The sequence below is a fragment of the Hoplias malabaricus genome, chromosome 17 (assembly GCF_029633855.1).
Source record: "Hoplias malabaricus isolate fHopMal1 chromosome 17, fHopMal1.hap1, whole genome shotgun sequence".
NCBI classification, from domain to species: domain Eukaryota; kingdom Metazoa; phylum Chordata; class Actinopteri; order Characiformes; family Erythrinidae; genus Hoplias; species Hoplias malabaricus.
In genome coordinates this window covers 9055497-9079623 of record NC_089816.1, presented here as the reverse complement: position 1 = coordinate 9079623, position 24127 = coordinate 9055497, and the positions used below count along the sequence as shown (strand labels likewise).

The 24127-nt window shown below is 37.1% G+C and overlaps 5 protein-coding genes across 10 annotated transcripts; 3 read left to right on the top strand and 2 right to left on the bottom strand.

The window, feature by feature from the left end:
• The first annotated feature begins 735 nt into the window (after positions 1-735).
• acsl4a (acyl-CoA synthetase long chain family member 4a) lies at positions 736-10219 on the top strand. 4 transcript variants are annotated; one of them, XM_066648507.1, is made up of 15 exons: positions 736-826; positions 4137-4612; positions 4772-4949; positions 5223-5332; positions 5535-5673; positions 5896-6046; positions 6140-6263; positions 6361-6432; positions 6544-6683; positions 6769-6938; positions 7160-7234; positions 7469-7660; positions 7838-7952; positions 8056-8213; positions 8424-10219. In XM_066648507.1, exons 2-15 carry the CDS (start codon positions 4262-4264, stop codon positions 8579-8581), a joined length of 2133 nt encoding a protein of 710 aa, XP_066504604.1. In that variant the 5' UTR covers positions 736-826; positions 4137-4261; the 3' UTR covers positions 8582-10219. The 4 variants fall into 4 exon arrangements, with proteins under 4 accessions (XP_066504604.1, XP_066504605.1, XP_066504606.1 ...); XM_066648508.1 differs by having other exon boundaries at positions 799-926; XM_066648509.1 differs by lacking the exon at positions 736-826 and adding an exon at positions 1099-1245.
• On the bottom strand, positions 10151-12744 carry nxt2 (nuclear transport factor 2-like export factor 2). 3 transcript variants are annotated; one of them, XM_066648515.1, is made up of 5 exons: positions 12521-12744; positions 12294-12382; positions 12098-12184; positions 10820-10964; positions 10151-10598 (listed from the first exon to the last, which is right to left on the bottom strand). In XM_066648515.1, exons 2-5 carry the CDS (start codon positions 12306-12308, stop codon positions 10414-10416), a joined length of 432 nt encoding a protein of 143 aa, XP_066504612.1. In that variant the 5' UTR covers positions 12309-12382; positions 12521-12744; the 3' UTR covers positions 10151-10413. The 3 variants fall into 3 exon arrangements, with proteins under 3 accessions (XP_066504612.1, XP_066504610.1, XP_066504611.1); XM_066648514.1 differs by having other exon boundaries at positions 10153-10598; positions 12538-12744; XM_066648513.1 differs by having other exon boundaries at positions 10152-10598; positions 12294-12744.
• A 1470-nt stretch (positions 12745-14214) lies between these two features.
• On the top strand, positions 14215-16428 carry psmd10 (proteasome 26S subunit, non-ATPase 10). The gene is made up of 5 exons (XM_066649620.1): positions 14215-14406; positions 14524-14622; positions 14898-15044; positions 15181-15347; positions 15448-16428. The coding sequence occupies exons 1-5, from the start codon at positions 14293-14295 to the stop codon at positions 15599-15601; spliced, it is 681 nt and encodes a 226-aa protein (XP_066505717.1). The 5' UTR covers positions 14215-14292; the 3' UTR covers positions 15602-16428.
• On the bottom strand, positions 16363-17393 carry LOC136673864 (uncharacterized protein C21orf140 homolog). Its single transcript, XM_066649621.1, has one exon. The coding sequence runs from the start codon at positions 17204-17206 to the stop codon at positions 16466-16468; it is 741 nt and encodes a 246-aa protein (XP_066505718.1). The 5' UTR covers positions 17207-17393; the 3' UTR covers positions 16363-16465.
• Positions 17394-18168: 775 nt separating this feature from the next.
• xiap (X-linked inhibitor of apoptosis) lies at positions 18169-24102 on the top strand. The gene is made up of 7 exons (XM_066649253.1): positions 18169-18327; positions 21072-21866; positions 21992-22091; positions 22462-22531; positions 22657-22696; positions 22808-22978; positions 23242-24102. Exons 2-7 carry the CDS (start codon positions 21089-21091, stop codon positions 23433-23435), a joined length of 1353 nt encoding a protein of 450 aa, XP_066505350.1. The 5' UTR covers positions 18169-18327; positions 21072-21088; the 3' UTR covers positions 23436-24102.
• The last annotated feature ends 25 nt before the right edge of the window (positions 24103-24127 follow it).

Below are 24127 nucleotides of genomic sequence, written 5' to 3'. Positions count from 1 at the left end.
GTTTTTGTTTGTTTGCTTGCGTGCTTTTTTTTTAAACAAGTGGTTGGCCCAGTTTTCTTCCAGCATAGTATAAATGCATCAAGAATTCTTTAAAATATCTATGTTAAATATATATAAAAACAATTTATTTGGCTCAATACCAATAATTCTTTAAACAGCAGTTATCTGGCAATACTGGTATTATTCTGATATCTTTCTTACTAAAGGTTATGGATATCTATGTCACATATATTTAAATGAATTTGAGTAAGAGGAAAATTCAATCTAAACATAAATTAGATTTTTAAGATAGGGCACTCATATTTGTTTTCCTTTTTCACTAAAAGGCTGAAACACAGCTTTAATGTGAATGGGTGGGGTCAAAATACTACCAAGTGAATAGGTGGGTATAGTGTAATGTATTTGATTCTGTAGCATTAAAAACTGCTCATTTCATAAAAAGCTCCATTACAGTTTAGATTTGTGTAACTCAGGAAAGAAAAACACTTAAGCGACTTTAAACTTTTATTTCAGAATATTGAAGAAAAGCTTTCGTGTTCCAGTTTTACATGATTTGACGTCCTTAGATATGTAGGGGAAAGGGTGGAAAGATGGAGGGGAGACTTAAGTTTTTTTTATTAAATCCACGTCAGTCTTTGTGTATAATGCATCACGGATGAAGCGGGTAAGAGCCACGCGGGCTCGACTGTCTTTCTTGGCGCTGATTGGTTGAAAAAGATGGAGTCAGATGACGCAGTCTCTCCGGGTTTTCTCCGGCTGCAGAGGTAACTCTCGGTCAGACTCGGCTTCGCGTGGAGGCGGCGGGAGGTTCGCGGCTTTAACGGAGGTAAGATTGTAGTCTGCGTAGCCTTTCGGATAAGCTCTGTATCGGTTTACAGCCGCGTGGAGTAAAGCTTATTAACACCGTGATCTCTAAGAAGATAAAGGTAACGGCTTTGATTAAATTTTGAGGCGGGATATGTGCATTTTGAATGAAGGGATGTCAGCGTTAGCTAGCTCGGCTAATAGCTCGGTTTAACATTCACATGAACTGTAACGGACAATAAAATATAAGGGTGTGGAGGACAGGGCTTTAGAATAGGCTTCAGACCATCGCGACGATAATGATTTTAAAGCCACGCGTGGAAAGTTGATGAAGGAGGTCTCACAATTTGAGGAAGGGATGATGTGCAAAGCGTGTCCTCATGTGATGATGATGATGCTGTTTTAGCCGGAGAGGTTGAATACAGGGCGGTTTGAGACCCGGTATGTTTCTCAAGGAGCTCAAGGCTCTTCTTTTGGTGGTCGGTTGAACACGAGTTTATAACCCGCCGGTTGTAGCAGCAACAACGTGTTTTCATCCTCCGAGTGATAAGAGCCTCGGGCTAATAATTCTGAAGCTACATCCGGAATAAAAAACGAAAAAAAGCCCCGTATATTCTGGTTCTTACAGAGCGATACAAGTTTTCCTTTATATATAATTTCCATGATTTAGCACAATTATCCTCTGTTTAACTGACGGTTATATTTAATGTAAACCCAATAAGTTGAGGGACTTCTTGAAATTGAATTGACAATATAGGCGAATAGGTGCTTCACTGATTCATACAAACCACAGTGTAAAAAAAAAACCTCTCACTCTTTCTCTGGGTGGGTAGGATAGCTTCTCCTTTCTCCTCATCTCGCAATGCATCTGTTGGTTGACGCTATAGATCTGAAGAGGTAGTCGTCTCCTCCAACCATGTTAAGCTGTCCAGTCTTGTTGCATCATTGGCAGTTACAAAAGAAGGCAGTGACTGGTTTCTCATCTCAGAGGAAGCATGTGGTTTCACCTTCTCAGGTTGGTAGCAGTGTGTGAGATTAGGGAAGTCCTAGCTGTTGGGGTGTAATTGAGATGATACATTAGATGCTGAACGTGGTTTGATTAGCTGATTTCGATATTTTCCTGTATTTGTTGGCAGTGGTGCAATATTGGCACATTTTTATGCTGCTAATTAGGCAGTGAACGGATTGATGGGATTGTGTTATACGTTAAAGCCAGTAACATGCAGTGCCTGGATAATGGGATCACTTCCTAGATTAATTAAGACCATCACAGCTCTATGTATAGTAAAGCTGAGTGTCCACCTGGACTGGCTGAAGAAGTGGCCAGTGTGTGGGGTGAGTCGAGGGGCTTGATATCATTGGCTCTCGCTGTCACCTTTTCATGCTGACACCTCCGGGGACATAGGGGCGAGGGCTAGAACTAAACAAGGCACATGAAAGAACTATCTCAGCTTCATATTTTTATTCATACAAAAGGACCATGTTGAAGACTTCATATTTGATAAGTGGAGTTTTTATGGAATAGCTTTATGATCCTAATACCGCACACATAGGATCAGGTGGAGAATGAAGGTATGTAAATGGCTATTTATTTGTTTCCAGGGCAGGTTATAACTTTTACGGAAATGAAACTTTAATGCATGTAATGCATAGTTATAAAATACTAGTAATATCTTTATAGGGCATGATTTTGTAAGAAGACTAGGGATGTTGGACCTCTATATTGTGTCAGGATTTCAGTGTTCTGTAAACAGGATGGACCACTTCAAAGTCATAACAGATATCTAAAATATCATCCATAGCAGTTTAGAGAAGGGCAGATAAATGCTGTACTTGGTTGAATACAGTGATTCTGAATTGTTATAATAGAGTGAGTTATTGTATTGGCTAAAAAAAAAAAGAAACAGCAGTGTTACTCCAGGACAACAGGAAGCATGACTTCCTTCTTGCAAAATTGCTTAGAGTGAGTGTGTCAGCTTTGGGGGTAGGATTTTAATTTCAAAGCACAATGCTGTGTGTTGCCATCGTTATATGCAAAGATATGAAAATGCTCTGAAATTCAGTGCTTTCTGAATCAGATTGAAGAGCTTGGATTATTAAATATATATGGAGTATTGGAGATATATAAAATACATACACACACAAATGTTTTGACAGGGGCCACGGATAAATTAAAAAGTTCATAGAATATTCAGGGTAGTGTCGCAGTCACACAGCTCCAGAGACCTGGAGGTTGTGGGTTCGATTCCCGCTCCGGGTGACTGTCTGTGAGGAGTTCTCCCCGTGTCCGCGTGGGTTTCCTCCGGGTGCTCCGATTTCCTCCCACAGTCCCACGTTGGTAGGTGGATTGGCGACTCAAAAGTGTCCATAGGTGTGCATGAATGTGTGTCTGTGTGTGTCACCCTGTGAAGGACTGGCGCCCCCTCCAGGGTGTATTCCTGCCTTGCGCCCAATGATTCCAGGTAGGCTCTGGACCCACCGCGACCCTGAACTGGATAAGGGTTACAGATAATGAATGAATATTCAAGTTCCAGCAGTATGATATATTCCACAATAATATGAGAAATCTTAATAAGTAAAGGTATAATGTTTGGGTGTAAAAGGAAAAAGCTTCAGAAGAGAATTTTCAAAATGTGAAAAAAGAACATTTTAAATCTTTCATTATCTACCCTGCTGTGAAAAGATTCAGAGAATGTGAGGAATTTTCAGTCAGTTCAGGGCAAGGAGGGAAACTATTGCAGAATGTCCTTGAACTTTTAACTTGTATTCCATGAGAAACTGTCATGTTGCTATATACTTTACAGCCATGTTGCTATATATATGTGGGTTTGGATTACTTTGGAAAATATTGTCACTTAACATTGAGTCAAGAAGTGCTACCTGAAACTATATTACACATTAACAAAGGCAATACATTACATTGCAAAATGTCCCAACTTTTCCCTAATTGATATGTAGATGACATTATGCATAAGAGACAAGGCTGATTTAGACAAAAGTGCTACTGTCCCATAGGGTTTAGATGCTACAGTGTTTTTTAGCTAAGAAATTATAGAGAGAGATTAGTCTCAAACTACTTGACAAAAGCATAAATGTTAATCCCAAATTAATCCCAAACCAGTCACAAATATGCTTCACTATTCACAAATGAACACATCCCAATCTGTGTCTCACGGTCTGCAATTGTTTATATTTTCTCCTTGTTTCTTTAATTGTTTACAAATGTTACAAATTCTACCTTTGATTTTCAAAGCGAATGGATATCATAATTTTTGTCATCTATCATGAAAATGTCTCTAAGTATGATTTATATTTCCATATCTCATTTTTAGGTTACACATTTTGAAGAGGAGTTTCCAGTCACGCAATATCTTACCTGTACCATTTGAACACTGGTCTTTACTCAGGCCTCAGGAACTCTTCATTTCACATTACCAACTTCAACCTCTCTGCAACTATGATTCTGAACATGGATCTCAGCACCTTGCTCCTCCTCCCTGTCCACCTCCTTGTGTGGCTGTACTCAGTCCTGAGCTTTCTACCATGGTACTATCTGAGTGGTGCCAAAGACAAGACAACCCTAGCAAAGCGAATCAAGGCCAAGCCCATCAGTGGTCAAGCAGAGGGACCCTATCGATCCGTGGACCTCTTTGAATCCCTGGCTCAGATGGACTTTCCTGGAAAAGATACACTGGACAAGCTGTTTGATCATGCTGTAGCACGCTTTAGCAAAGCACATTGTCTAGGTACACGAACCATTCTGAGTGAAGAGAATGAAACCCAGCCAAGCGGAAAGGTCTTTAAAAAGGTAACGTGCCTTATCTCAATCAAATATATACTGATTAACATGCAAAACATTCTTGGTGCTGTAATGTAAACCACTGTCAAAGGTTTCTGTTCATTTGAGTTATGTGTATTGTGAATAGTTTGTTTGATTAATAACAGGGATCTTGTTTTGTTTTTGTAGCTGATTTTAGGTGATTACAAGTGGATCACATATGAAGAGCTTGATGTTGAAGTCAGTCTGATCGGCAGTGGCCTGGCAGCACTGGGCCAGCAACCAAGACACACCATAGCCATTTTCTGTGAGACACGGGCTGAGTGGATGATCACAGCTCAGTCTTGCTTCAGACGCAATTTCCCATGTAAGGAGCAGATTCTATTTTTTCCTTTTTCTGGAATCTTTGGTTCTTTTTCGAAGAATAAGAAATAGCACTGTTTATATCTAAAATATAGGTATAAAGTACAAATGAACTGAAACCACAAATTGCTGTTTTTGACCTCTGGATACCTCTCTTAGTGTGATTCACTTGTGCTTCGTCATCCTTTCAAAAACAAGATGTTTTTACTTTTTGTTGAACTTTAGCATATTGACCTGTTCGATCCGGTCATGTCTTTTCTTCATTTGTCTGTTTAAGTGGTCACGTTTTACGCAACTCTTGGAGAAGATGCCATCACCTTTGGACTTAATGAGTGTGGTGTGACTCACTTGGTGACTAGTGCGGAGCTTCTAGAAACTAAGTTAAAAGTGAGTACATCACATCCAAGAAAGACATTGTAAAAATGTATAATATTTCAATTTATAAGAGTTTTTAATATTACTTAATTAGGTAAATAGACTTTTTTATTTGAAACATGCTACAATTAATTGGAATAAAATCAAATAATGTTAAATATACTTAGACACACCCTGGAAAAAAAATAATTATTATTATTATTCTTATGTTTAGGGTATCCTTTCACAAATCCCCAACCTGAGACACATAATTTATGTGGACAACAAGAGCATCAGCACTGCTGGATATCCAGAGAACATTCAGATCCACAGCATGCAGTCCGTTAAGGAGTTGGGAGCTAAGCCTGAAAACTGTAAGTAGTTCCATAATTTACATTCCTGCAGATTTGAATAATTTTCATAAATTATATGACTGGGTTTTTTTTAAACAGTTATACTTTGCTGCTTAACTAGTGCATGTCCTTGCTTCTCTCTCAGTTTTGGTGTGGCTTCAATAGTGATTTGTGTCTAAGCAGATGTTAATCAGACCCCTTACTGTCACTGGATTTGAAAACAATGTGTATTTTGTGTTGCAGTGAATAGAGAGATAGTGAGACCAATACCATCAGACCTTGCTGTCATCATGTACACCAGTGGCTCCACTGGCCGCCCTAAAGGGGTCATCATTATTCATAGCAACCTCATTTCAGGGATGACAGGCCAGTGTGAGAGGATCCCAGGTTTGGGGTGAGTATAGGAAACGTGCCTTTAAATAAAATGGCCTTAAATGTACTTGAAATGCATCAAAACTTGTAACTGACTGTTGCTCTATTACTGTAGCCCCATGGACACATACATAGCATATCTTCCCCTGGCTCATGTGTTGGAGATGACTGCTGAAATCTCGTGTGTGACATATGGCTGCAGGATTGGCTACTCCTCCCCACAAACCTTGTCTGATCAGGTAACAGAGACTCTACATTGATCTACATTGCATTTCACGCTAAGAGGTTTTTAAAATGGTGGGAGAATATTAATTATCCCTGATTGTCTCTTGGCAGTCCACTAAAATCAAGAAAGGCAGTAAAGGTGATTGTACTGTGCTGAAGCCAACTCTGATGGCAGCTGTACCGGTAATTCCAGCTTTTTTTCACCCCTTGATTTCATCAACGGCTTACTTTCAGCATGATTTACTTTCATATGAACGCCATGACCTTGACCATTTTTAAAAATGATTCCACCAGGAAATAATGGACCGTATCAACAAAAATGTGATGAGCAAAGTGCAGGAGATGAATTGTGTACAGAGAACCCTCTTCAAACTGGCTTACAACTACAAGCTTGAGCAGATCAAGAGAGGATATGATGCCCCTCTTTGCAATTTGTAAGAGATGCATGTGTTTACAGTTTGATTTTGTACTTATTTTCATGAATTGTTCTAGGTTCATGGTGCTTCTCTGTTCCTGTAGGTTGTTTAAAAAAGTGAGGGCTCTGCTGGGAGGAAATGTACGAATGATGCTATCAGGAGGAGCACCTCTATCTTCTTCCACACAGCGCTTCATGAACATATGTTTCTGCTGCCCTGTGGGACAAGGTTATGGCCTGACTGAGACCTGCGGTGCAGGCACCATCACAGAGGGTAAGTTCATTTCGGGCACCAATTAGACACTGGTGATGAGAATCAATTTCTATGTATTCTCTGCAGTATTATGTGTATCTGACATGTAGAGATTGATGAAGAATGAGAGATTAGGTGCGTGTTTCTCAATGTGTTATTTATTCTTATATAGTGTACATCTCGTAACTCTTGCAGTTGTTAGTTGTTAAGATGCTAATGTCTGGTGTTCTCTTTGCTTGCAGTGGCCGACTACAGCACAGGACGGGTAGGAGCTCCACTTATCTGCTGTGAGATCAAACTCAGAGACTGGGCAGAAGGTCAGTGTTAATTAAATGGGATGGCTTTATTACAGTGCTTATAATGATGGCAATTTCAGAGCTGGTATAGGAAACCATTGGCATGCAGTTTAGAGTTTAATTTAACTTGCAAGCCAAATGTAGTTTTGCCAATCAGTTACTTATCAACCCCTGTGTGAGTTCAGTCAAGTATCAAAACATATGCTTGGGAGACATACAGACAAATAGCAAACAAATTGATTGTTGCACACACAGGAGGCTACACTAGGCAGGACAAGCCTCATCCTCGGGGTGAGATCCTGATAGGGGGTCCCAATGTGACTTTGGGCTACTTCAGGAGTGAAGGCAGTAACAGTGAAGATTTCTTTGTGGATGAGAATGGACAAAGATGGTTCTGCACAGGGGACATAGGAGACATTCACCCTGACGGTTGTCTCCAGATTGTGGGTATGTGTCTGGAATGGTCATTGTTCTTTTTTTGTTTTTTGTTTTTTTTTAACACTGCAATGTTTCCCTGGTTCAAGGAATAAGAATGTTAATGTTATTAATAATAAATGAAAACTACAAAGGGCCAGAGTTGTGGAAAAAACTTTTTTTTAATGTTTTATTATTTAAAATATGCAGATCGTAAGAAGGACCTTGTCAAACTCCAAGCAGGGGAATATGTATCTTTGGGCAAAGTTGAATCTGCACTGAAGAGCTGCGCCCTTATTGACAATATCTGCGCATACGCAAACAGGTATGTTGGCTTCAAATTGCCTATTGTTTTATCATAGTTTTATGTGGCTGAGTCATTCTAAGCATAAGCACAGATGGTGACTACTCTCGTGTTTCCTCAACAGTGATCAGAACTATGTGATCAGCTTTGTGGTGCCTAACCAAGCAAAGCTGACTGCTCTGGCCAATCAGAAGGGTATTCGTGGAACATGGGAAGAGATCTGCAATCATCCTATTATGGAGATGGAAGTTTTGAAAGAGATTAAAAATGTTGCCAATTCAAGTACGTTTTTGGATTTATTTTTCCCTACTAGTATTGTTTTATGGTAATGTAATATGCAGAGATATTATATGTAGCAATGACTATGGTAGCAAAATAAAATATAGTAACATCATAGAATATTTTTTTCTTTTCTTTTTTTTTTTTTTTAAGATTTGCACCGAAGCGTTTTCTGTAATGCAATTACTAATGTGAATTCTTGTCTATTTGTAGTTAAACTTCAGCGCTTTGAGATCCCAATTAAGGTTCATTTGAGTGCAGAACCGTGGACCCCTGAAACTGGCCTGGTCACAGATGCATTTAAACTGAAGAGGAAGGAACTGAAAAACCACTATCTCAACGACATTGAGCGAATGTATGGCCGCAAATAGAACCACCGTTGGAGCCGAAGACATCATCACCATCACTCTGCTGCCGTAAAGATAGAGCTGCATATGTATAGATGTTTTGCTATGACCTGACCACACCTCATTGTTTTATGTGGTGCACACACACACGCACATGTATAGGAAATCTACCGTGCTGTTGTTTTATAAATGGTTGGTTACTGTGGATAATGTAAGAAACATTGTATAGGTCTATCCAGTCTGAGCTTTACAGTCTCTTTGCTGTGGAAGTTACCTGTGGCATGAGACACCTGGCTTAATGCAAGATTCACTCAAACAACAAATAACTGTCCTCTTATTAGTTTTACCTGCTAGCAAAAGAAACCTCCTGCCTTTCAAAAGGATTTCAACCATATAACAGCGATAAACTGCCATCACCTTCAGCTATTTGTATTTTTGTAAACTGTGTGGACTGTGGTAATGTCATCTTTGTAATACTTTAATGAGAAATGTCTCGTGTTGAAGGCTAAATCCGATCATTAGGTAAGGCTGTCACCACACTGCATGGCTTTAAGAAGTCAGCCATGTACTGTGATTTTTTTATTTATTTATTTTCGTGCCTTCCAAGTGGTCTCATTTTCAGTGTTGATTTCCTACTGTTTAGTGTCCTACTTAGGAATTACGCACATACAATGAACATTCTGAGCTAATAGCTTACAGTGGCTTTATTGTCCACCATGTTCCCATTCACTGACTTGACTTTTTAATGAATTGTTTTCCAATGTTTAATATTTTGTTAATTTATTAGCTTATTTGTTGAAGGACTCAGGACTGTAGAAAGGTTGGCTTGTAAGATTTCTACGAGAGTACTGTAGAAGAGCAATCAGTTGTAACCTTAACAAAGGGGAAAAAAAAAACCTTTTAGGAAACCTACATCCACAAAAACAAACAGATTTAAAAGCAATTTGTCAGCTGCCACATTAATAAATATCAGACAAATCTTACATTTTTCAGAGGTAATGCTTCATGTAATGCTGCCTAAACTATAAACTTGACTATAATACTGTAAGTATAGTTTCAGAGCTACACATGGACTTTGTATATACTGATTCAAGCGGTCTTCAGAAACAGATACATTTTTGTTGAAATATTGCCATTTCATGCATACATAATCATTTTGTCAGATTAGCTCTGCTTACAAACCTATTGCACTATAATTTATTTACTGTTATTTTTTTGGTTTGTTTTATTTTTCTGCCTCAACATATTTGGAATTATTTACCTTGAAGACAATGTTAGTATATGACCACAAATATCTTCACCAAATATTTTACTTGAGGTTAGAATATTTGCACTTTTTTTTCTTTTAAGTTATTTAAATTTTGTCAGGGACACAGCCATTATTTAATATTTAATTTACAGTCATTGAACCAACAATGAGTTTGCATTGGAACTGAACCAGGATTAGAACTTAACCAGAATGGACATGACAGGACCTAAAAAGACTTAATGTTTTGTTAATTATTATGGGCCCAGCCCACATCCACATTACAAACTTGTAAAATGTGAACATTTGACAAACTCCACATTTGCTTGTAGAATGTTTGATGCTTTTATTTATTGTTTTGTGGATCACATACTATATGTAAAATGTTGTAATAATAAAAATGTTTTTTACTCAAACTGCAAACTGTCCTTTGTATGACCTTATTATAAAATGTATTTACAGTATACTCTGAAGCATGAAGTGCTCAACTCGGCCAACTTTTAAAGTATAAAAAAAAAATACATCAATTGTCCTTCATCTGTAGCCACTTTTAAGGAAATCCTTGGTACTTAATCCAAATCGAACATGGAAAGTAGTGCGATGCAATCATTTAGTTGGCCCAGTCTTGGAAACGGAAACAGTCACTTGCGATCTTCCAGACAGGTTGGTCACTGTGTGGGGACGGCTGGGCGGTTAATAAGAAATTCTGGTTGAAAAACCTCTGTTTGTTTCCATCAAACTTGACTGAGCCGGCAGTAACCACCAGCAAAGTTGTCTGCCCTTGAGTGGCTTGCTCTGTTCCAGGGAAAAATAAAAATAAACCCCTATTAACACCACAATAATCTGGTAGAGCACTCTTATCCTTGAAGAAAGTGAGTGTCTTTTTTTCTATTTCAAGCAGTTCACAAAAATAAGCGCAAAACACAAAAAAACAATGGCACAGTGGTCATGCAAGTCAAATGGGGAAAAAGTAGACAAAAAATACTTCATGAACAAACAATATGCTTTTCACGTACCATGTACAGGCTGACAGTCAATCGTATGGACTTGAAATTCACTTGAAGGAAGAGACTCGAAAAAATCTCCCAGGGCATCCTGACCAGAATATGCATTACCATTCCACACCAGCGTTGCTTTATCGAGATAAAGTCTCGTCAGGTTCTAAAACACAATTCTCATATTAATTTACAAAACATATTTTTCCTAAAAGATGATGGTAGAAACCATGTAATAAAAAAACTGTAAATATATTCATTTTACTTGTGATCCAAAATCATCAGCAGTTTTTAAAATAAATCAGACAGCTGGCAAAAGATACATTTTGTTTTAAATGTATAATAGAAAACAGATTTTCCTCACCTTAATTCTGTAGTATTTAAACTTTTAAAGAATATACACATTCCATTTTTAATTCACTGATTTGTGATGTCACAAAAATTTATATTTTTAAATGTACTACCCGTGCCAATAAATTATGGAAATGCCATACTTAAACAATGTTCATCCAGTTTTATGTTCCTAGTACCAAATACATCACAGATGTAACACAATGTTTTTGCTTAGTGGCCAAACATTATGGCATTTTGAATATTATTGCAAACAATTTCAATCAAATTATTTGGTTTACTGGAATATATTTTATATATTTATATTCTCCTGATCAAATTGAGGGAAACAAATTACATTGTACATCTAGCTTGTTCCAGCTTTCTTGCATGCATGTCGGATATTTATATATACTTTTCATTTCCATAATACATTTTTAGTCAGACTGAGATCCAGCAGTTTGTTTGCCATGACATTGATTTGTTTTCCTGAAGAAAAGCGTTTTCTCTTTTCAAATCTTTTTGCTTTAGGTTTTCTATAATGATGAACTGATATCTTTCTTGGCCTAACTGTATGTTCTCGTTTTATAACCTTGTTCATCTATTTAACGATTGTGACATATTTTAATGCTTCATGAGTATATAGAGGTCAATAACATCAGTTTTAAAGGCCTGACCTAATGCTGATCAGTCTAGAAACAGGAAAATCTAAGAGACACAAAAAAAGCCTAAAAATACACAAAGCCACCAGATTTTGAATTTGAGAGCCACCTCAATGAAGAAATTAAATATTTAAATGTGGATTATGTATATTAATTAGCTTTCTGGAGTGGTTGCATGGTCACTAAATGCTTTGGAGTGATATTTTCAATCACAACTGCTCTAAACCATAAAGATGAAATTCACTGAATGCAAAAATAGAACAAAATCACCTGTTCACATTTAAATGGAAGTGTAAGGTATACGCACTCTTCTCTTTTTGTCCATGCAGTCATAGTAAATATTGACGAATTCCTCAGAGTATCTGCACAACTGATCCACATGGGTCCTGAAATCCTGTTGACGATAATCATGTACCAATATAGTTCATAAGAATAAACAGGAATGCCATAAAGGCTCGTGTTTGATAAAGTGTTATAGAATAAACCCAACAAGTAAGACTTACGACTGATGAAGCCATTTTATAAATGCAACTGTTTACGTGTTCCCGCCGTCTTTCTTCCTTTGTGCGGATTATCCCTGCTTTACAAAGACCTTTTACCGAAACGTGAGAGAGAGGAAGGCAGTAAAAGAGTAAAACGATGATTATAGAGAGCAGTGAATAAGTAGTTTATCTCAGTAGCTAACAGTAAATGCTAACTCAGTCTCTATAATTATGTTTAAAAGCGACACCTTGAAAAGCGCTTTACCAGGTTTAACTAAAACTCTGTCTTGTCCGGTATGATTTTAAGTTTATGTGTTAGACTTCTTATTAAAGCTTAGTGGATTATAAAACCTCTGAAAAAATCCACTAAGAGAGAGTCAAACGGCTTTGCTGAAACTACGAGTGCTCCGCAAAACTATGCCCGCGAAACCATAAACCCCGGCCTTTAGTTCCCATGTCTGTCTTGGTGATCAAGCTCAGTAACGAATTTCAAGTCGTTTTCCAAATCACTGCATAGTTCAGTTTTTACATGTCAATAAGCTAAGTGAGATTTTTATGTGAAATTAATAGGAATTTATTATTTAAGTGATCTCTAGGGTGGCAAAAACCAGACCAAGTGCCCTATTGGCTGCCCTACATATGGCAAATAAGTAACTGAGAGCCCTCCATTTCTTGTAATGAATTATGATGATGTGCCCTCTAGAGCAAGAAAATTCAAGATTAAGAAGTGCCTTTATATCATTATATCACAGGCTGTGGTGCACTAATGGGGCCCCATGTCATGCACAAGATGTCCATTGATATTTTCGCCCCTGCTCTTCTGAGCCTGTCACTGGTCCAACTGGTCCAGCAGGTAGGGGCCTGGAGTTTGTGGGTTCGATTCCCGCTCCGGGTGACTGTCTGTGAGGAGTTGGTGTTTTCTCCCCATATGTTCTCTCTCTCTCTCTCTCTCTCTATATATATATATATATATATATATATATATATATATATGATCATAATAAAATTTCAGGGTTGATACATCTAAATCATTTTGTTTTATTCCTTTCTGTTTTATCTTTTCAAATACTTCTGACATATATAAATTAATTTTTATTTATTTATTTCTTTTACAAAACTCTTCTTGATCAAACAGTTCCTCATATATTAGTGTTCATAATTATTCCATGCAAGAGCTTTCAGGGCACCTTTGGTAGATTTTAGAGCATTTTCCAGTGTGTACCCGAGTGTCGTTAAGCCTTAAGTGGGTGTGCATCTCAAATAGATACAATACAATGGCTTAAGTAAGTTTTAGGGGTCCACACAGTGCTATGGGCTGTTCCTGTCACACATTTCCAAGGTCCTGGGGTTATGGGTTTGAGCCTCACCTCCACTTACTGTGTGAGGCGTTTGTTGCATTCTCCCTGTGTCTGCATGGGATTGGTTTCCTCCAGGTACTCAAATTTCCTCTCACTGTGCAAAAATACACATTGTTAGGTGGTAGGTGTGTTGGAAATGGAAAAGTGTCCAGTGATTCTCTGAACCTACCATGACCCTGAACTTAATAGTAGTTACAGACAGTGAATAAATTGTCTTACAGCAGAACACACATTCCTTAATGCACACATTGTTATTCTGGCCTTGGGACATAGGTTTAATAAAGGTTGTGTGGTAAATTTTAAATGTTATTATTTCTTGCAAAACAAGTGCAATCTTCTGAGACTGACCAAGTGTCAAATTACGTGCTTGGCTGTCTTCTGGCCACCAATATTTCAATCAATTTATGCTCTATTAAATTTAGCAAATAAATGAGCTACATTTAGCTGGAATCTGTGAATATGCAAGGCTTTACTGGCTACCGTTGTCCGTTCAAAATGTATCAGCGCCGAAAAGATGAATATCGCAAAAGGATTTTACTGTAGTTCGTGCTTTTAATTTGAAATGGGGGACTGTGTCGGCCCGGATACTGAGCTCCATAGCCATAGCTTTATGTAGCGCTGGAAGTGAGAGAGGGGTGTGTGGTCTTTGGATTGAAGTTAAGATGGAAGCTTCAGTGTCTAATCTAGAGGTCTGTAATTTAGCTTACGCAGGAAAGTTTGATCAGCTAAAGAAATGTATTATGTCTGACCGAAGACTGGCGGCTAGAACAGATCAGGTGAGTGTTTCATATTCAGTGAAAAAGTCAACAGTGTTTTATCATCAACCCCAAATGTTTATGATGAAGTTAATCACTGACTAGATTTAAACACATTTCTTTTAATTAACTGTGTAGGACCACAGGACAGCTCTGCACTGGGCCTGTTCAGCTGGACATGTAGATATTGTCCAGTTTCTTCTGGATATTGGAGCTGAAGTGGATCTTAAAGACGATGTGAGTCAGCATCTTCCCGCATCTTATAATACCCACGTATTATTTTGTAGAATGTATATGTATATTTATACATTTATGTTCTTCACATATTGTTTATTTTTAATTCAATATTTGTTCTTCTATTACACTAAGCCTCTCTCTTAGAGGCTTAGTTTTCTAAGCCTCTCTCTGTAGAGCATATTGGATCTGCATTATAATAGTTATAGCAATAGGTAATATTTAAATGATGGTAAGAATATCTCTTTAACATCACCATTAATACATGCGCATTTCAGGCCTCGTGGACCCCTCTACATATTGCAGCTTCTGCAGGACGAGAAGAGATTGTGAGATCACTAATAGCTAAAGGAGCACAGCTCAATTCAGTCAACCAAAATGGTTGCACCCCTTTACATTATGCAGCATCAAAAGACCGATATGAGGTAGACTTATATATCTGTCTTTTCCAGCATCTTTATCTACCTTTTTCTGGCTGTTATAAAAAACAAAATGTAAGTAATGTGTTGTACATTTAGAGATGTTTAGGACCTGTCTTTTGTTCACATTCTTTTGCTACAGATAGCCCTCATTTTGTTGGAAAATGGTGCAGACCCTAATGCTACAGATAAGTTAGAATCCACACCTCTACACAGAGCATCAGCAAAAGGCAATTATCGTCTTATCCAACTTCTCCTAAAACAGAGTGCTTCAACTAATATTCAGGACTCTGAGGGCAACACACCCCTGTGAGTCTTCTGTTTGCTCAAAATTTTCATTAATTAAGCAAAGATTTGTTTCTGTAAATATTGTTCCATAATAAATTTGTCTGTTTTTTTGTCTCTCTAGCCATCTTGCATGTGATGAAGAGCGCGTAGAGGCAGCAAAGCTCTTAGTTGAACATGGCGCCAGCATCTACATTGAGAATAAAGAGGAAAAGACACCTTTACAGATAGCCAAAGGTGGGCTTGGGACTTTTCTTAGGAGAATTGTAGAAGGCTGAAATATTCACTGACAGGCTCCTAGCTGCACTCTCCTGCACTACTGAGCTACTGTACACAAAGGTGGTGAGTAGGTATTTGACCAAGTGGATGGAGAACAGCAAAAACAAATAAGAAGAGAACTAGAGTATTGTTAATAGGACTTGGAAATGTGTAGTATTAAAATGAAAAAAAAAAAAAAAAAAAGAAAAAAAAAAACAACTGTGGTTCTACCTGTTGTCAAATTTTCTTGTTTTGTTACGTTTCTTATTTCAGATTTGATAACAAAACTAGCACTTCTCATGGACCTACAGCTAGACTTACAACATACTTTAGTTATTTTATTACAGATTGTTTGGGTAAGCAAAACACAATGGAAATTTTCATCCACATCTTTACACAGTAATATAGATTAGGGTGTAATCGATTTTAAAGTAAATGTGCTATTAAAAAGTACACGCAGCTTCTGTTGTTCTGACCTTGAATTTTTATATGGTGTTATATGGTATTCATTCTGAACTAATTGCTTTTTGACTTATTGACTTATGTTTGACCAAACCAAACATTTCAATTTGCAGGTATTTTCAGATGAATGTTCAGTCACACAATAACGATTAAACAGAGACATACGTTTATTAAAACACACAAGTAGAAGATTGGAGTGTATGTTGAAGTGAAACAAGAAGTGTCCATTCAGGAAATGTATTCAGTAAAATCAATCAAATTCCACACCACGTGACTCCAGAGTGAAACTGCGTAAGAAATCAAACATAAATTTAACTCAATCATCAATAATTAGTCAATCATCTCATTCACAACACAAAACTCAAGCCCAAACAAACATTACTTACTGCTGCTGGTAAGACATCTTGATTAAAAAAAGATGTTTAGTGTTTATTTAGGTGTGCTTGTTCTTCTTTTAACACTTTTGCAGATGCTTTCTCCCATTTGCGTAGGGTCATCTCATTTAGGGCTCCATTTATTAATTCTGGTACGATGATAAATTTATGTAAATTATTTTTGTAATAATATGTATGCAGGTATTCTTCTCTGTGATTCAGTATAAACCAGTTGACTGTCCACCAAGCGCTGTTGAGAAGGTTCAGATGTCCATATTTATATGGCAACTGAAGTAGCTCATGACCATAGGCTTGGGCAATTAGTGGAGAGCATTTCATGTGTAGATGGTTCACAGAAGAGAGAGGGAAGTGGTAAAGAGGCCTTTCATAGTTCAGTTCCTCCATTCCTTGCCAAGTCTGTGGGCTGGTGATAATGACACACTTTCCATAGGTAGTGCGCATCGTAGAGCACAGTTCCTGGAATATGAATGGATTTGGCTTTTGAGGTGTGCCATCTGAACAAAACTTCAGCTTGTAGTTCCAGGGTACCCAACCTCTTGATCCACCAGCATGAATAATACTCCACGAACATGGGCTTCTCAGGCCAGCCCATTCAGAAGCGATCTCTCCCGTGATGAGGCTCTCTGGTATTTGAGTTTCACCAGCATAAACTTTATAGAAACCATTGCTTTCAAATTTCTGTAGTTGTTGAATATATGCTGTACACTGTGAGTCACTGCGTATTCTATGCCACATTTGCAGCAGCATGTTTTGCAGTCTGAAACGCATTGCTGAACGCTATTCCTGAAGGCTGAATTGCTGTCACTTGCTGAGGTTTGTCATAGATTTGTTGTGTGTGGAATGTGAGAAATCTAAAGAACTTTACCGATCTTTAGAATCTTACCTCACAATGCAGTTTTATTACACTGCCCTAGAACTGCCCTATCACACGTCACTTCATTACTGGGAAACTGTAAGGGAATATTTAGGCTTTTCAGTAATATAACAGCAATTAAATTAATTATATATAAACAGCTGATACATCAAAATAATTTAAATAATAATTAAATATTTAATATATATATATATATATATATATAAATAATTAAAATTATTTTCCTTGAATGTGGCCCAAAGTGTGAATGAACTCAACATTGTTTCACAAAATCTGTTTGGTCATCGATACTAGCATCAGAACAAATTTCCAGCAGAGGAACTGTTGCCTGAGAAGGAAGCGTGTTTCTCTAACTACACCACAAAACTTCCAAAAGGGACATGCAACTCTTTTTATAACTTATAGTTTTCCACTTCTACTTTGTTTGAAAGAAAGATTCACACAATAGGCTACTTTCACATTATGATTACGACGATAAAAAAAGTTGTTTTTTTTTTTTTTTTTTTTTTTTTTTTTAATTATTAAAGAGAAAATACCCATAATATTCCAGATGTTTATCTTTGGTGTAAAAACTACAGAATATTCACTTTTACATCTAGTCTTTTCTTATAAACCGTTGCCCTCAAAAGTATTTAGATACTTGTGTCATACTTAAAATGTATCTATATGGGACAAAATATCTATCAAAGATATATTAAACTGAGTCTTTTGGTCAATGAATAAACATTAATTCATTTTTTCATTGTCTGTAACACTTAAAAATTACATTTATTATTATTGTTATTATTATTACTAGGCTCTTTATTATTTCAGACCAGATATCACATACTGGTAGCAGAACACTACGTCTGGTTACGTCACTTCCGTGTTACGTCTCTTTTAAGGAGAGCCTCTGAGAGCCACAGCCACACAGCAGAGGTACAAAGGGTCAAAGAGGGTTTTAAACAGGTCACAAATCTACGAAGCTGGAAGACAGCAACACTTAGAAGAGGACTGGACTTGGTTTCATCGGAAGGTAAGTTAACATTAAAAGCACGGTGGCTAGGTTTTTAGACTGCGGTCTGCTCGAGGCTTAAGCTGCTGATTATAAACGGCGGCGAGATCGAGTATTAGAGAGAAACTTTTAACACAGTATCGACCTTTTGTCCTTGGATCTTAGTTCTCAACCCTGTCTGCATTTAAACATCTAATGTAACTGACCAAGACAGGACGAGCTTCTGCAGTATATTGATTATTAGAGGCCGGTTTTGTGCAGTTAGGGTCCAGGGCAAGATCCAAGATCTAGGACAGTGCCACTGAAGCGACTCTACTGTTGTACTTTTGAACAAGTGCCTAAATATGTTAGTGGAATAAAGTGATGAAGATAGATTTTAAGGTGTAATTTTGACAATCTGTTGCTTCTGAAAAGGGAAAATAAATCATGAGCGGGGAAAGTACCGGGAATCCCGTCTAAAAAATTTATAAAACGCAGAATAACCTTCGTACTAGGTGACTCCCCTACTGTTATTTCGATTTGAATCTGTCAAAATGTGCCTATAAATTAAACCTGCTCAGTTCCAGGAGTCGACTCCAACTCTGATCCCAGTTACAGGAAGTCGAGCCTAAGAGTCGATTCCAAACAATCTCGATTCCACAAAACCTGACATGTAGTCTGACACACAAATAAAATGTAAGTGTAATAAAACAATTACATAGTAATTACAAACGACATTATTATTACCCACGAGTTGAGATGCAAAAACAAAAAAATCACATCATAATTAATTAAGAAAATGTGTTTTGCATTATACATGAAGCGTTGATCTTTGAAAGACTTTTAATATATATAAAGGTCTATATTTCAATTTAGTTACAACTGAATATACATCATTTTGTAAAGAGACTTACTTAGTTTTTACATTTGCACATAGTTCATTAACGGGCTGAGCCGTACCTGATAGATCTCTTTCAGCTGAAGAGAACTGTCAATGTTGTTGGATATCAGTGCAGTTTTGCTGTATTCTCTACCTTGTCTAAAGTAATATATATGTGTGTTTGTTGTGGATGAATGTATTTGGTTTAGGCATATCGTTTTAAACTACACATTCTCCGATCTAAACAGTGACAGGTGAGTCATTCACGTGCTGTTAGGAATCGAATGTCAAGTTTTAGGGTCGACTCTTTACAAATGCCTGGAATTGAAGAATCGATTCTATTTGGGATTTACTGACGTTCACATACAGTGAAAATGAAAGTTATTCACACGTTTAAAACGCAGTCCTTGGCCTTTGGAAGTGGTTCTTGAGATGTGGTCAATATATCTGAACAGTCGTTTTAACAAAACGCCTTAGACTTCCCTGCATGTTCTTTATTTATTTATTTTTTGTTGCCCTGCGTGTTATGTTAGTTGCAGATAAGTACGGAATGTGCTGTCCCACCCATGTTAGACGCCGCCTCGAAACGTTGTGTTAGTCAACAGTTGTGAAATGAGCTTTAGCATACGAGTTTGAAGGATTTCACAGCTCTCACTGCGAACAGTATGTACAGTATTTAGCTTATACCCGGTTTTGGTATCGTCTGAGAGTGGGCGAAAGTATTTTGAAGCAATTTGTTGTGGGTGTATACTTCTAATATTCTATTTATCCACCGTCACATGTCGGGGGCGCGGTGTACATGTGACTCAACACGCCTTCTGTACTTAAAGGGGACCGTGATCTAAATTCAGTCAACGTTTTTCAAAAATGTCTGCATAATTCGGTTGGTAAACCGTGAAATTGGCGAACGACGCATGGGTTCTGCCTTCACAATGGGACTCGGGACTCATCGTGTTCACAACATAATTACAGCCCGTTTTATTTTTGCTCTGCACAGGAAGTAGTTCCTGTGTCATGTGACTCTTCGGGTGTTATAATGATGATGGTATAATTGTGGTAAATCCAGTTGATAATTAAAATTGTTGTTTAAAACTTTATCTGAAACATTTGTAAACATACTGTCTATTTTCCCTCAGTTTTTATATTTTACATAGCATATTAACGTTTAAAACTGTGTCGAATAATTCTTTAAACATCTGAAAACAGAATATCTGAAATATGCTGACCTATTCCTGAGCGCATTTTGTATTTGCATTTTAAATTTTAAAGCAGGAAACTATCCTACAAACCGTACACTAATCACGTTCACCCTAGTGCTAGCTTGTGTTATGTAGGTCACCTATCAAGTGGCCTAGGTTGCTTATCCCAAATCCCTAACCATGCACTAGTCAAGGCAACCTCCAGCAGCCAATTGGTGCACTACAGCAAAACAGACAGCCACTATGGTTTTCCAAAGAGGGTTTCTCAGGCACAGAGTGGACTTGTATTAAAGTCATTGCTAAAATAAATATTTTTAAATATGTTAATACTATCTTACTCTTATTGTACTAGTTAAGATAACAATCACGTAAGGAAAGTGAGTTGTATTGCATCATTTTAAGTGTGACTGGTCTCTAAATTATAGACTCATTACTTTGTTTTTGCCATTAACCAAGAGAAAACATTATATTACATATTATTAGTGTCTTAACAATAGTCTGGATCCTAAAATGAAAGTTCCTGGACATTCCTGTTTTATCAGACATATAAATTATTTTACCGAGTGTTGAATGTATTTGAAAATGTGAAGTAGTTTTATATATTTATAATACATTAGGTTCTGTTTAACCCCCTGCTGAATTCACTTAAAGAAATTTGTTTGTTTACGCTGCCTGTTTAGGGATTCTACTTGTTTCTGTTTTAACAGACGCTCCCACTGTGACAATGGCTAATTCTAGCGGTGCTGGTACAATTGAAACTGATGATGGGCTGCACGACTGGTCGTCAATGAATATGAGGCTGAACTCTTTCCAGGCCTTTCCACATGCTCAAAAGCTTTCTGCAGAGAGGCTGGCCAGAGCAGGTTTCTTTTACACAGGAGAGTCCGACCGGGTATGTTGCTTCAGCTGCCAGAAGGTACTGGAGAACTGGCACCAAGAGGACATCCCAGTAGAGAGGCATCGTGAGGTCTCGCCCTCCTGCAAGTTCCTCATCTGTGCTCACAGGAGGAAGTTCTCGGGTAGTCTCTCTTATGATGAAGAGGCAGAAGCCATGGAGTTCAGTCTCAACACAGGTGAGATAGTGGATGAGTCAATGCACCCTAAGGTTCCACACATGAAGAGTGAAGAAGCACGGTTGGGGACGTTCAGCAACTGGCCCTCGTCTTCCCCAGTCAGGCCCACTGACCTTGCTCAGGCTGGACTGTTTCATATACCAAACAATGAAAGGAAAATGGACCTGGTGCAGTGCTTTTGCTGTGGAGGTATGTTGGCGGACTGGGAAGTAGGTGATAATCCCTGGGATGAACATGCCAAACATAATGGAAACTGTTGGTTCATCTTGGGCCATGATGTGGGGAATATACCCTTAGAGCAGCTCAGACCGAGACGCATTGTCCGCAGAGGCTCGATGAAAACTTTTGAGGAACGCCTTGACAGCTTTTGTGACAGACAGCATCCTATCAACCATGAAAGTCTGGCAAGAGCTGGCTTTTATAGTACAGGTAGGTCTTTGCAATTTATTATCCTTGGGGATTTGTTTAATGTCACTTGTAACAGGTGTTGTTGTATATAACTCTTACTTTTGATTATTATTTAGTAGTTACAGAAGTTATCTTTGTTTATGCAGGGCAACAAGACAGTGTGATCTGTTTTAAATGTGGAGGAAGAGTGAAGGGCTGGCAGCCAAATGAAGATCCCTGGGAGGCACATGCCAAGCACTACCCTGGGTAACTGTTTAAGTAATATATAAAAAATAAATATATAAATATATAAAATCAATAACAGACAATGCTGACACATTAAATGGTTTGTTTTAAGGATGATGCATTATACAGTATACATTTGAAAATTGAGTTCTCCAGAGGTTCTACTGTAAATGCGATATATACATGTACATATGTTAGAGCACAAAACAAAACCTTCTCACTTCAAATTGTTCCTTGCATTCTTAACTAATTATTCGAATGTGCTAAAAGTATATATTTTCATTTGGTTTTTATGTTTTGCATTTCCAGGTTTAATATAAAAATGTTGTAATAAAAAAAGCTAATTTTCTACTTTAACAGCCAGTAAATTCTCATTTTTTTTCACACACAGTTGTAGTTTCCTGCTCGCAGAGAAAGGACAAGAATTTGTAAACCGTGTGCAGCTGGGAGGCCCCTATACAGTGAGTAACACCAATTACTTTACAAATATATCAGTGATGTGGAATGTTGGACATCCTGCCAAATACATTAATTTTCATATATTAATCAGGAACTGAATGTTATTTTTAATATATTATTTCTCCAGAATGCAAGTAATGACAATGGATTTTCCAGTTATGAAAAAGGTGAGCCCATCTTGTATAATACTTTTTTTTTTTTTTTTTTTTTTTTTTTTTTTTTTTTTTGAATGTCTGACAATTAAACTTTCTTATTCCTTTTTTTTTTTCTTTTGATAGCATGCAATGTAATGCAGTCAGAGATTGCTCAGAAAGCTATTGACATGGGATTTGACCCAATAAAAGTGGAACGGACTATTTTAGAAAAGCTTCGTCTAAGTGGGGGCTACACAAATGTGGAAGATCTCATTCAAGATATCACTAACAATGTGTTTGATAATGACTCAGAGGGTAAGTGCTGCATTCTTATAATTTCTGTTTTTTCCCAAACCTGAATGCACCAAATCAAACTCTAATGTAGTTAATTGTAAAATTATTTATATTTAATATGGAACAAGGCTTTTTACGCAATGTGTAAGGTCTTCGTTTTTCCATGTATCAGTGTGGCCTACTTTTTTTATTATTATTATTTATTTATTTTTTTAAATTAGTTATACTGTATTTGACTAAGGCTCTTTGTTTATGCAAATACTCTCTGTTCTTATGGCTTTCAGTTGAGGATCCCATCAAAACATTGGAAAAGCTCCAGCGTGAAAAGCTCTGCAAAGTTTGCATGGACAATGATATTTCAATTGTTTTCATTCCATGTGGACACTTGGTCACTTGCAAGAAATGCTCTGATGTTGTTGAAAAGTGCCCTATCTGTTGTACAGTGATCACACAGAAAATTAAAACCTATAGCTCTTAACTGAACTAAACTCTAATACAAAAGCTGCTTTTACAATCAAATAATTGTCTGCATTCCATAGAATTGCACATATATGTTTGTCTAATATTGTTTTAGATTGTTGTACTATATAATGAAGTAGTTTTTGTATGCTTGCCATACATTATGGTAAAGATACACTACAGTTGAAAAGGTGAAATATGCTTAAAGAGTACAGGTTGAATGATGATTTAAAATAGCCATTACTCCTTCAAGGCGCATTTGATTTATTTTTAGTGTACATAAGTATATTGTTGTTTTCTGTGGTTCAGAGAGTCTTTTAATTAGTGTGTTAATTTATTTTAGGGAAAAATGTTTTGTCCTGTACTCTTAATTATTGTTAACACGTTTAACATTTTGATAATTTTAAATATACTTTTACAAATAGATTTTTATATATAATAAATGTTTCATGTTTTTAAATTAAACTGACAGTAAAATGTAACCCCAAATCTTATGTAAACAGTGGTGAATAAAATTAGCATATTTTAGTTTGTTTTTAAGTGGTATTTTTCTGATTTTAATGAGTCTGTTTTTGTGTCCTTTTAGAAATGTGATCATGAATGTATTTCTCTGAGATAAACATGAGGTGATACATGAAATAAAAGTGGATCACTGCCACTGAAACTTTAGAGGCAGATACTGTGGTCAAATAGATGTTTATAGAATAAAAT

What these genes read in the sequence shown, in the direction of transcription:
- xiap (XM_066649253.1), top strand. Translation starts at nt 21,089, where the DNA reads ATGGCTAATTCTAGCGGTGCTGGTACAATTGAAACTGATGATGGGCTG. An exon ending in AGCTGGCTTTTATAGTACAG is followed by an intron (nt 21,867 to 21,991) that starts GTAGGTCTTTGC and finishes TTGTTTATGCAG; the next exon opens with GGCAACAAGACAGTGTGATC. An exon ending in GTTTGATAATGACTCAGAGG is followed by an intron (nt 22,979 to 23,241) that starts GTAAGTGCTGCA and finishes TATGGCTTTCAG; the next exon opens with TTGAGGATCCCATCAAAACA.
- nxt2 (XM_066648515.1), bottom strand. An exon ending in GCATGGACAAAAAGAGAAGA is followed by an intron (nt 10,965 to 12,097) that starts GTGCGTATACCT and finishes ATTGTGTTTTAG; the next exon opens with AACCTGACGAGACTTTATCT. An exon ending in TGACTGTCAGCCTGTACATG is followed by an intron (nt 10,599 to 10,819) that starts GTACGTGAAAAG and finishes TCCCTGGAACAG; the next exon opens with AGCAAGCCACTCAAGGGCAG.
- psmd10 (XM_066649620.1), top strand. Translation starts at nt 14,293, where the DNA reads ATGGAAGCTTCAGTGTCTAATCTAGAGGTCTGTAATTTAGCTTACGCA. An exon ending in CATCAAAAGACCGATATGAG is followed by an intron (nt 15,045 to 15,180) that starts GTAGACTTATAT and finishes CTTTTGCTACAG; the next exon opens with ATAGCCCTCATTTTGTTGGA. An exon ending in TCTGAGGGCAACACACCCCT is followed by an intron (nt 15,348 to 15,447) that starts GTGAGTCTTCTG and finishes TTGTCTCTCTAG; the next exon opens with CCATCTTGCATGTGATGAAG.
- LOC136673864 (XM_066649621.1), bottom strand. Translation starts at nt 17,206, where the DNA reads ATGCGTTTCAGACTGCAAAACATGCTGCTGCAAATGTGGCATAGAATA.
- acsl4a (XM_066648507.1), top strand. Translation starts at nt 4,262, where the DNA reads ATGATTCTGAACATGGATCTCAGCACCTTGCTCCTCCTCCCTGTCCAC. An exon ending in CTTCAGACGCAATTTCCCAT is followed by an intron (nt 4,950 to 5,222) that starts GTAAGGAGCAGA and finishes TGTCTGTTTAAG; the next exon opens with TGGTCACGTTTTACGCAACT. An exon ending in TAAAAATGTTGCCAATTCAA is followed by an intron (nt 8,214 to 8,423) that starts GTACGTTTTTGG and finishes GTCTATTTGTAG; the next exon opens with TTAAACTTCAGCGCTTTGAG.